The sequence below is a fragment of the Mus caroli genome, chromosome 5, assembly GCF_900094665.2.
Source record: "Mus caroli chromosome 5, CAROLI_EIJ_v1.1, whole genome shotgun sequence".
NCBI lineage: Eukaryota > Metazoa > Chordata > Mammalia > Rodentia > Muridae > Mus > Mus caroli.
Genome location: NC_034574.1, coordinates 27,837,137 through 27,848,967, shown reverse-complemented (window position 1 = coordinate 27,848,967; position 11,831 = coordinate 27,837,137). Strand labels below are relative to the sequence as shown.

Here is an 11,831-nt window from a genome sequence, read left to right as displayed (position 1 = left end):
AATGACTTCCATGAAGTCTTAGGATCACAACAGGGTGCTTACTGGTGGACATGAAACGAGGCTGTCTACCGAGTCAACAAGTGTAGTCTCAGCTCCTGACAGGCTCAACCTGTATCTCTGTGGTCTGGTTATTTTAGACAAGGATAACAAAGTCCATTATAGAGAGGAAAGAATACTCTATACAGCAGATGTCCTGAGACAACTTAATATTTATATGGAAAAGAATGAATCTAAATGGGCAAGTGGTGGTATATGCTCTTAATTCTAGCACTTAGGGGTAGAGGTACGTAGATATCTGTGAGCTCAAGGCCATCCTGGTCTACAAAGCTAGTTCCAGGACAGCCAGGACTACCAAAGAAAGTCTGTCTTGAAAAGGCAGAAAAAGGGGCTAGAGAGATGGCTCAGCAGTTAAGAGCACTGACTGCTCTTCCAGAGGTCCTGAGTTCAATTCCCAACAACCCCATGGTGGCATCTCGACCATCTGTAATGAGATCTGATGCCCTCTTCTGGTGAGTCTGAAAAAAGCTACAGTGTACTCATATACATAAAATAAATAAATAAATCTTAAAAAAAAAAAAAAAAGAAAGAAAGAAAGAAAAGAAAATCAAGAAAAATAAAACAACAATGAATTTGGACTCTACTTCATACCACACATGGAAGTCAGTTAAATACCTAAATATCAGGGCTAATACCCTAAACTCTTCAAAGTTTGTCTGTCTGTTATCTATCTATCTATTACCACATAGTTTAAACTGGGCTTGCCTCGTCCTCTGAATGTTGGGATTATGCCCCAAGTGTTAGAGTTACATCTCAAATGTTGGAATTACAGTGCACCTCATGCCCAGAGTTATCTTGTGTGCACTGGTCTTTTGCCTGTGTGTGTGTATATGAGGGTGCCAGATCCCTTGGAATTGGGAGTTGTAGACAGTTATACACTTCCATGTTGGTGCTGAGTCATCGCTCCAGCTCCAGCAGTGATTTCTTATGACATCAAAAGCACAACTGATTGCAAAAACAGATAAGTAGAAGCTAAGGGAGCCAGGAGGTGGGGGCACATGCTTGCAACCCCAATGTTGGTGCAGCTGGGACAGGAGCTCCCTGAGGCTCCCTGGCCAGCCAACCCAGCATACTTAAGACCCCAAAACAAGGTAGATAATACCCAAGGAACACCACCAAAGGTTGACCAATAGCCCACAGACACAACTAAAAAGCTAAAATAGAAAAAGAATGACAAAAGAAACGCACACTCACAATCCCAGTTCCTGTTAAGGCAGGAGGATCAAAAGCTCAAGGTCATCACTGGCTGGCTACTCAGGGTGTCAGAGGCTAGCCTTGGCGACATGAAAACAGTCTCAAAAATTAAAAACTAAAAAAATTAAATAACTGAAAAAATTTAAATGTAGTGAGTGATAGCCACCCAGAAGATTAGAGACTGTATAAAGAACCATACCTTCCATTTAGTAAACAGGTCGGCGAGGAAACCGTTCACAGCTTTCTCAAAGTACAGATCCCCTGAAAGGAAGCAGTGAGGAGGTGGTCAGTGAACAGTACCAAAGGCAAAGTAATGGGCTCTGCTAAAGTACAAAGTCACTAGATGTGGTGCACACACCAATAATCTCAGCACTAGAGGCAGAGGCAGGGGGATATCTATGTGCTCTATACAGCAAGTTCCAGCCAGAGCTACAAGGCCTTGCCTCAAAACAAAACAAACAAACAAAAAACAAAGAAAAAAGTATAAAGTACAAAAATGTAGGAGGATCTACTTAAATACACTAGATACTCTATTGGCTGTGTCTTCAAATCTATCAAGCCAAGTTTAATTATGGAGGTTAGGTGCTTCCTTAGCACAGAAAGCACAGGACTCTACTTTCTCATAATTACATAATCTCATAATTACAGTATTGGCTTCAAAGTAAAACCCAAATTTTTAAAGAGGCAGACGACTGGTTGATATATTGTGTATTTAAGAAAAGAGAACAACCTAAATTCCAAATAGGATACTTCTTATAGTTGCCCTTAAAGTGTATTAGAAGATAATTTGCATGGTCACTGAGATACCTCAATGGGTAAAAACACCTGCTGCCAAAGCTAACGACCTGTGTTCGATTCCCAGAAGCCCGAGGAGAAAGAAAACTTAACTCCGGAAAGTTGTACACACGTACACACACACACACACACACACACACACACACAATACACATTCTCTCTCCCTTTCTCTCTCTCTTTCTCTCTCTCTCTAAGTAATAAAAGTTTAAAAAAATTATTTGATAAGCCTTAGGCACTCATTAATTGTTGTTTATAGTTCCTTCTACCCATAAATATCCTTGCTGATGCATAGCAAGAATTAATTTGCATTAATCTGAACTGTACAAATCATGACACTGGTGGGGTAGACACAGGATCTGTAATTTTTAACATTCTGTGATCATTATGTCATAATTCAAATACCATGAAGCAAACTTGTTTTTTTTTCTGTGGATTAAAGTAAACTAAATGGGGCTAGAGAGATGGCTCAGTGGTTAAGAGCACTGACTGCTCTTCCAGAGGTCCTGGTTCAATTCCCTGCAACTACATGATGGCTCACAACCATCTGTAATGGGATCTAATGCCCTCTTCTGGTGTGTCTGAAAAGAGCTACAGTATACTCATATACTTAAAATAAATATATAGATCTTTTTTATTTTTTTTTGGTTTTTTTCGAGACAGGGTTTCTCTGTATAGCCCTGGCTGTCCTGGAACTCAGAAATCTGCCTGTCTCTGCCTCCCAAGTGCTGGGATTAAAGGCGTGCACCACCACCACCCAGCTATATATAGGTCTTAAAAGAAAAAAAAGGAAGAAAGGAAGTAAGTAAACTAAGTAAAAAACACCAAGTTGAGAGTTGTAGTATATGCCTGCACTCAAAGGCTGGGAAAGAAGTTTATGAATCTGAAGATAGCCTGGGTAATAGAGCAAGGTCCTGTGAGCAGACAGAGATTACTGCTACCTAAGCATCCCAGAGCAGGTTTTTCATTCATACTTTATTGCATTCCTTAAATTCACATTCTGCTTCTGAGTGTCTCTCCATTATCTACACAGTTTATATAAATAAAATAGAGGAACTGGCAAGATGGCTCTGTGGGTACCAGCATTTGCTGCTCAGGACTGATGACAAAGTTTGATCTATGTAAAGTTGTCCTCTGCCCTTTAAGTGGGTATGTGGGGTGTATGCATGCACATACTCACAAAATATTAATAAAACAGAGTACTGTGCATTGTAGTATATGCTTGAAATTACAACACCTGGGAGGCAGGATAATCAGAAATCACAGGGTCTCACTATCTAGCTCTGACAGGAGTCTGCTATGTAGACTAGGTTGGCCTTGAACTCACAGAAATCTGAATGCCTCTTGACTCCCGATGTTGGGATTTGAGGCAAACACCACCATACCTGGCCTGTTATCTCAGTTTGGTAGAATGCTTGCTTAGTTTGTACAGAGCCCAGGGTTCAGTCTCTAGCACAGCATAAACTGGGCACAGAGGTGAATGGCTTTGATCTCAGTACTTGGGCGACAGGAGACTGGGAAGTTCAAGGCCATCCTGAGCTATATGAGATCTTATCTCAAAAAACAAACAGCAGCAAAAAGAATAATAAAAAATAATAGTAAAAAGGACAGAACTGAAAGGTTTGGCAAGAAAGCACAACACATCTTTAGAGACTACCAAGAGTTCTTTCCAGTGCCAGTTACAATGAGTACTTAGGAAACAGTACCATAAATATCAAAATCCCACATTTCACAGCTCATCTGAATAAATATGTAAACCATAGCCGACGTAGAACGGAACACCACCTGTAACAAATAAAAACATAATTGCATTAAAAAGCAAATGATTTGTATACAGTTTTAGTTCTACAGGATGAACAGGGTCTCAAAGTCTGTCATGATGGTAATGGTAACATATTTAACTACAATTATTCATTAGTGTTTAGAGAAAGAAAGAATGTGAATGTAAATGTGTGCATTTGCTTATGCGTAAGTGTGTGTGTTTGTGTGTGTGTGTGTTTGTGTTTGTGTGTGTGTGTGTGTATACACGTAGAGGGCAAAGAAAAACTCGCTGGAGTTCGTTCCCTCCTTCCACTGTGTGGGTACTGGGGACTGAACTGTAGATCCATCAGGCTTTGTGGTTAGTACCTTTACTCACGGAGCAATCTCAGCAGCCCAACATAATTATACACTTAAGAATACCAGTTTTTATGGTCTATTATTATTATTATTATTATTATTATTATTATTCAAGGTCCACTCCATGAAATAAACCCCACACCTGACACTGCTAAAATGGCCAAGAAGCTTATACTACATATGTATGCCATGGGCCTAGGGGAAAAAAACTAAAGGAACATGGAAATTAAATGGCTTTTGATGACATACTGCTAAAATCATAGATCACAGCCTCACTTTGCCCTCATCAGAGATGGTTTTTCTTGCAGTAGATAGGAATTAACAGAGACCTACAACCAGACAATGGGCAAAGAGTGAGAGACTGGAGCAGTCTTAAATGGATTGCCTTCATCAAACCTCTCCCCTCAGGGATCAGGATCTGTTATGAAGAAATGGAAAGACTGTAAGATGCAGAGGTGGTAGATGACTCTAAGGAAACAGTGTCTTCCAGATACAGCAGGACTTATGCACACATGAACTCACAGAGATCAAGGCAGTACACATAAGGCAGACCAGCAAAAGGCCTGCACAGGTTCAAGCAAGATGTGGTCCCAGAACTGAAGGGTGAAAGAGGATACAGGCTCCCATCCCTAACCAATATGCTACTTACAATTGATATCTGTAGGCAAAGGTAAAATCAGTTTTCTCCAATGGAATGTTACTTGGTAAATCAACCATATTCCAGGGCATGCTCCATGACCAGTATAGTTAGCCAAACACAAAACAAATTTCACGGTTTTGTGGGTGCTTTTGTTTTGTTTTGGCATTTTTTTTTGTCTATTGATTTTTTTCATTGTTTTAACTTTTTATGTTTATTTTAATGAAAGTCAGTTGGATAGGGAAGTAGGGATTGAGGGAGAGAGAAAAACATGATCAAAATATATTATATAAAAATTTTAAAGAAGACCAAAGTGTGGACACTGTGCCCCTTCTTGGAATTGGGAACAAAACACCCATGGAAAGAGTTACAGAGATAAAGTTTGGAGCTGTGAAGGATGGACCATCTAAAGACTGCCATATCCAGGGATCCATCCCATAATCAGCTTCCAAATGCTGACACCATTGCATACACTAGCAAGATTTTGCTGAAAGGACCCAGATATAGCTGTCTCTTGTGAGACAATGCCGGGGCCTAGCAAACACAGAAGTGGATGCTCACAGTCAGCTATTGGATGGATCACAGGGCCCCCAATGGAGGAGCTAGAGAAAGTACCCAAGGAGCTAAAGGGAACTGCAACCCCATAGGTGGATCATTATTATGAACTAACCAGTACCCCAGAGCTCTTGACTCTAGCTGCATTTGTATCAAAAGATGGCCTAGTCGGCCATCACTGGAAAGAGAGGCCCATTGGACTTGCCAACTTTATATGCCCCAGTACAGGGGAATGCCAGGGCCAAGGGGTGGGGGTGGGTGGGTGGGGGATTGGGGGGGGGGGAGTGTATTGGGGACTTTTTGGATAGCATTGGAAATGTAATTGAGGAAAATACCTAATTAAAAAAAAAAAGAAAAAAAATTTTAACAATAAATAAGAAGAACAGAGCAAACTCTGATGTGGTGTTTCATGTCTGTAATCCTGTAAATCAGAAAAATGAGGCAGGAATACAGTCAGTTCAAAGCCAACCTGGGCTAAATAGCAAAATCCTGTGTTGAAAAGCAAACAAAAATATACTCAGTGAAAAATATATACTCAGTGTTTTTTTTACTAAAAGAATTTTTCAAACAATGGAGGAATTCTCTTAATTGTGAAGTGGCACAGCTAAAAGCAAACTTTACCCATTCATTTTTCATTCTGGCTGATAGAATGCCCAGTTGGTAGCAAGCTTGCCTACCTTTCACAAAACTCTCTGATCTACTATACCAAATACACTGGGTGTATGGCACATGCTTACAATCTCAGCACTTATGAGGTGGACACGGGAGGGTTGGTAGTTAAAGGTAATCCTTAGGTACAGAGAACTCAAGGCCAGCCTGAGCTACATGAAACACTACTTCAAAAAATCAGGAGCTAGAGAGATAGCTTAGTAGTCAAGAGAGCAGGATGCTCTTATAGATGACCCAGGGTGGTTGATTTCTCAGCACCCACAAGCACCCACACTGAGGCCCACAACTGTCTTCAACTCCAGTTCTAGGGGATCCAAAGACCTTTTCTGGACTCCATGGGCACCAGGTATGTTTGGTACACACATATATATGTGGCAAGCAAAAACTCATACACAAGAAATAAATACTGTAGCTGGGCAGTGGTGGCAATCGACTTTAATCCCAGCACTCGGGAGGCAGAGGCAGGCAGATTTCTGAGTTGGAGGCCAGCCTGATCTACAAAGTGAGTTGCAGGACAGCCAGGGCTACACAGAGAAACCCTGTCTCGGAAAATAAATAAATACTCTATAAAAACAAAAAAGAAGTTATTTAATCTTACTCTGAGCTCTGTTATCATAAGAAGCAAGGTTGGATCCCTAACCTCTTGGAGTTTTATAGCACTTGGATAAGGACTGGTAACGTACTGCAATACTTTCAAGAAGATTCACAAGAAACGTAATAGAAAGGGCAGCAGCTCTACCAAAGAAAGTCACAGAAACCTCAAGAACTTGAACCAAGACTTGGCAAATGAGCCTAATAAATTATAAATGATATTGTACATTCCCTTCAAGCAAAAGTTTAAATGGCATTTTGGCTTTATGTGCTTACCACTACTGTTATTCAGTCATTCACTGCTACCTCTGAAGGACTTTGGTGAAAAAGCCGAATGTAAATCTCTTTTTCAGTTCACTGGAGACTACTCCTTAAAGACGATTCACTTGGGCTGGAGAGATGGCTCAGTGGTTAAGAGCGCTGACTGCTCTCCCGAAGGTCCTGAGTTCAAATCCCAGAAACCACCTCTGTAATGGGGTCTGACACCCTCTTCTGGAGTGTCTGAAGACAACTACAGTGTACTTATATATAATAAATAAATATTTTTAAAAAAAAAAAGGACTATTCACTCTGAAGAATTCCTGTACCTGATAATCTCCCTTCACCCACCCCACCCCAGTTTTTCAAAAAACAGTGTTTCTTGACACCCATGACCAGGCTGGCCATAAACTCAGAGATCCACCTTCCTCTGCCTCTGGGATTAAAGGTGTGTGCTACCTCTGCTAGACTTTTATTCTCTTTTAAACACAGAAATACAGTGTCTAGGGAAAACACACTTCTGAAAGTGTTAACTTTGATCATCTGGTGATTTCTAGGGATTAGTATCAAGAATTCTGTGCATAGATAGCAGGTGTGTGTGTGTGTGTGTGTGTGTGACTGTTGACTATGTGTGCTGTGTTGTGTGTTGTAAGAATTCAGAGGTCCTGCTGTCACTGTGTGCCTTACTCCCTTTACACAGGGCCTGTCAGACTGCAGCCAGTAAGCTCCACTGTCACCCTAGCTGTCCCTCCTAATGCTGCTCCAGGAAAATCATGTGTGACCATGTCTACTACTTTAAAAAACATGGGTGCTAGGGATTTGAACTCAGGTTCTCAAGTTAACACAGCAAATGCCAGAGAGCCAGCACCCCAGCCCTGTTTGTTTTCCTTTGTTAATAGACAGGTTCTCACTATGAAGCCCAGGCTAGTCTGGATCTCAGCCTCCTGAGTACTGTACTGAAAGATCCTGACAGAATGTAAAAGGTCACAGAAGCCCTGAAATTGGCAAAATAGATTCCACTGTTAGCAGAACTAGCTTCACTGATTTAGAAAAATAGAGGTGCACAATGCTCTGGCCGCTCCTTGAACCCGTGTATCTGCAATTGTTTTGACCGTTCCTTGAACCCAGGTGTGTGCCCACTGTTGCACCTCATTGCCAGGTGTTTGTGATATTGGTTGCTGGGAAAGAGTCAGAAAATCTCCCCAGCAACCATAGCCGGGCCAATCCGGAGTTGCTACACCTGCACCAGACTCTTTCCTTGTACCCCTCCCATACACATTTCTTGAGAATAGATATTGTTTAGATCTGGAAATCCCCTACTCCCCCCTTCTCCTTTCCCCCAAGGGCCTATAAAAACCAAGACCCCTTTACCCTCGTGGTTGACTCCTCTACCCCTGCATGGGATATGAGTCATCCCCAGAGTTCTGGCTTTCCCCGAATAAAGCCTCATGTGGTTTGCATCAAGCTTGGTCTCTCGTGAGTTCTTGGGTGTCCACTATTGTCCCGAGGCCTGAGCAAGGGGCTCCTCTCAGAGTCTTTCAGTACTTACAGGTACCACTAAGGCCAGTTCCTTTATGCAGTGTTAGGAATTTAACCTAGGACTTCAGACATGCCAAAGAAGTGTGAGACCCCTGAGCTACATGTTAACTTTTTCCTAAGACATGATTTTACTACACAGCAACAGTTGGCTTTGAAATTGTAATCCTGCTAAATTCTTCTGAAATGCTTGCATTACAGGCATGTGCTATCATACCTGGCTTACATTTTAAAATCATGGCATATTTTTTAGAAAGAAAGAAAAACATTTGTAGTTTTTATACTATCCTGGAAATCACTTTGTAAACCAGGCTGACCTTGAGCTCACAGAAATCCACCTGCCTCTACCTCCCAAGTGCTGGAATTACACATGAGCCACTGCCACCACCACCTCCAGGTTCTCCTATTCCTCTTCCTCCTCCTCTTCCTTCTCCTCCACCACTCCTACCACCCACCACCCCTGGGTTCTATACTTAAACTTTTTAAAAAAAAAGATATCGGGGCTGGTGAGATGGCTCAGTGGGTAAGAGCACCCGACTGCTCTTCCGAAGGTCCAGAGTTCAAATCCCAGCAACCACGTGGTGGCTCACAACCATCTGTAACGAGATTTGACTCTGTCTTCTGATGTGTCTGAAGACAGCTACAGTATACTTATATATAATAAATAAATAAATCTTTTAAAAAAATTAAAACGGTAAGTAAATAAAAAAAAAAGATATCTTTGGGGGCTAAAGATGTAGTTCAATGGTATATGCTTAGCATGTGCAAGTCCCTGGGCTCCCCCCAGAATGGCAAATAAGACACCCTTTAAGGCAAAATTATTCTAAAGACAGAAGTAGGTCAGTCCTTCAACTACTGATTCTCCTTTCTGCTGCCTTCAATTCCCAAGTTTTCAGACTAAAAGTGTCCACTAGCCAGGTGTCATGGCACACACCTTTAATCCCAGCACCCAGGGGGCAGAGGAAGGCCTGTTCTGTGAATTCAAAGCCAGATTGATCTACACAGTGAGTTCCAGGATTGCCTGAACTACATAGTGAGACCCTGTCTCAAAATACAACAACGATAACAACAAAAGTGCACTGCTATGTCCGTTTCCCCTTTTAAAATTTACACTTGGGATATTTTATGTGATGGAAAACCAAGCATATGTTGTGGTTATGAAGTTCCCTAAAGCAAGAGGGCTGGTTGTGATGTGGCTAATGTATTACCATAGGTTTGACTGCATCACTGAAAAGGGGAATAACCAAAATATACATGTATATCAGTGCGGGGGTAAGAATCTTAAATTCTGTGCGTCTCGGTCTGAGAGGTCTGTGAGGGGGAGAGGATGAGTGTAGTCAAGTGTAAGTGGTGTGGCACACACGCTGGTGCTCAGGTAGAGGTCAGAGAGCAACCTTCCACACTGAGGAAGGTTTTCTTCAGGCCTGAGGAGCCTGAAGGGCCTCCTCTCCACTTCCCATCTCCCCTGTAGGAACATGCGAGGATACCTACCGATGCTTGGAGTCACTCCATCTGACTTTCAGGATCTGAGTTCTGATCATTAGGCTCACACAGCCAGTGCTTTTACCTACTGAGCCAATTCTGTAGCTAGTAAATTTTATAATACTAATATCTATTTTTCCCCCCTTTTAATTCTGGGGACTGAATCCAGGGTCTTGTCACACTGGGCAACTACTCTACCACTAAGGTTCAGCCCCAACCCAATAGTGCTAATTTCTTTTCATATACAGGTATCTTGTTCTCTAAGCTAGGGTGGTAGTAATAGCTATCATTTCAACTTTCCAGAGATAAAGATACAACTGAGAGTTCAAGACCAACCTGGACTACACATTGATAGCCCCGGCTTTAAAAAAAAAAATGTTTATTCTATTTTTAACCAAGGTCATCTTCTCAGCTTGCTTGCTTGCTTTTTTTCTTTCTTCTTTCTTTCTTTCTTTCTTTCTTTCTTTCAGTTTTTCAAGACAGGGTTTCTTGGTGTAGCCTGGCTGTTCTGGAACTTGCTCTGTAAATCAACTGGGCTGGGCTGACTGAACTCTAACTCAGAGATTTGTCTGGCTCTGTGCTGGAATTCAAGGTGTGTGGCACATGCCTGGCTTTTCCTCAGTTTCTTAAGTCATTTGGAATATAGGTACATGCCTAATGCATAGGGTCATTTTATGAATTCAAAAACAAGAATATCCATTCAACAAACACTTGAAATTACTAAGTGCAGGAACTGTACCAGATATGTCTTACCCTGTGGCCCAAACTCAAACTGATTACATGGCCTGGAATGGCTTCTAACTCACAGTAATCCTCCTGCCTCACCTTCTGAATGCTGGGACTATAAGCAAGAGCAACTACAAGTTCTGTATTTAATAGATTGAACAAACGAATTTGGAAGAAGAAAATGAAGACCAATTCCAACCTGCCAAGATCCAACTATAAACTAAGAGAGCAGTAGAGGACAATAGCTGGGCAGCCAGTATCAGTCATGAGGGTTTTGCTTATGCCTTTGTTGTGAATTCAGGACTCAGACATAATGGTATAAGGAAACAAACCCAGAAAGTCATTTTGCAACTCTTACCCTGGTCTCTTCACTAATGTAACCACACATGACCTTCTCATTCTTGACCCACAGCTCACCAGCCTGTGCCCTGAAAGGAGACACACATACAAGTTATTGCCGCTATCTCTCTCTCCAGGTGGCTCTGTCACTCACTGTCTTCTGAATCAAGACAGCCTCCTCTGTCTGTCATCTAGGTCTAATTATTTGCAAACGACCTGGTCAGTTTTACCTTTCCACTGAGAACCCTATGAGCAGATTAGCTACTATAAACAGCTCTCAGTGTCCTAAATACAAACAAGTGGAGTCCACAGAAAATATACAGGCCTAGAGAACTGGACCTTCCAAGAACAGTGACCCTCAAAAATGATATACAAAATTATTGGGTGCAGTTTTATAGCTTCAGCCAAAACTCAAAAAATAAGTGTTGGTAAAAACTATCTTAATCCTAACCCTGATACAGTGAGTTTCAATACAGAGAAAACACCATTTTAATCCTAGGTTCCTAACACAAGCAGTCAGGAGATATTAAGGGCCAAGGCCCCTATTGAAGGGAAATCACACCTCAAAAAAATAAAAAATAAGCCGGGTGTGGTGGCGCATGCCTTTAACCCCAGCACTCTGGAGGCAGAGGCAGGCAGATTTCTGAGTTCAAGCCCAGCCTGGTCTACAAAGTGAGTTCAGAACAGCCAGAGCTATACAGAGAAACCCTGTCTCGAAAAAACAAAAAACAAGACAAAACAAAACAAAATGTTGGGAGAGGTGGGGCATGCCTTAAATCCCAGCACTGATCTCTGTGATTTCCAGCCTGGTCTAGATAATGATGCCCCAACAGCCAGAGCTACAAGGTGAGAGCCTGTTGCAAAAAAAAAAAAAAAA

The 11,831-nt window shown here is 41.7% G+C and overlaps 1 protein-coding gene across 1 annotated transcript in view; it reads right to left on the bottom strand.

Moving 5' to 3' along the window:
- Depdc5 (DEP domain containing 5) overlaps positions 1-11,831 on the bottom strand; it is a 128,165-nt gene that overhangs the window by 92,504 nt on the left and 23,830 nt on the right. The window contains exons 9-11 of the mRNA XM_029477345.1: positions 10,974-11,043; positions 3,750-3,828; positions 1,451-1,512 (exon numbers count right to left, since the gene is read on the bottom strand). Coding sequence (XP_029333205.1) covers positions 1,451-1,512; positions 3,750-3,828; positions 10,974-11,043 — 211 coding nt within the window. The remainder of the gene's footprint in view (positions 1-1,450; positions 1,513-3,749; positions 3,829-10,973; positions 11,044-11,831) is intronic.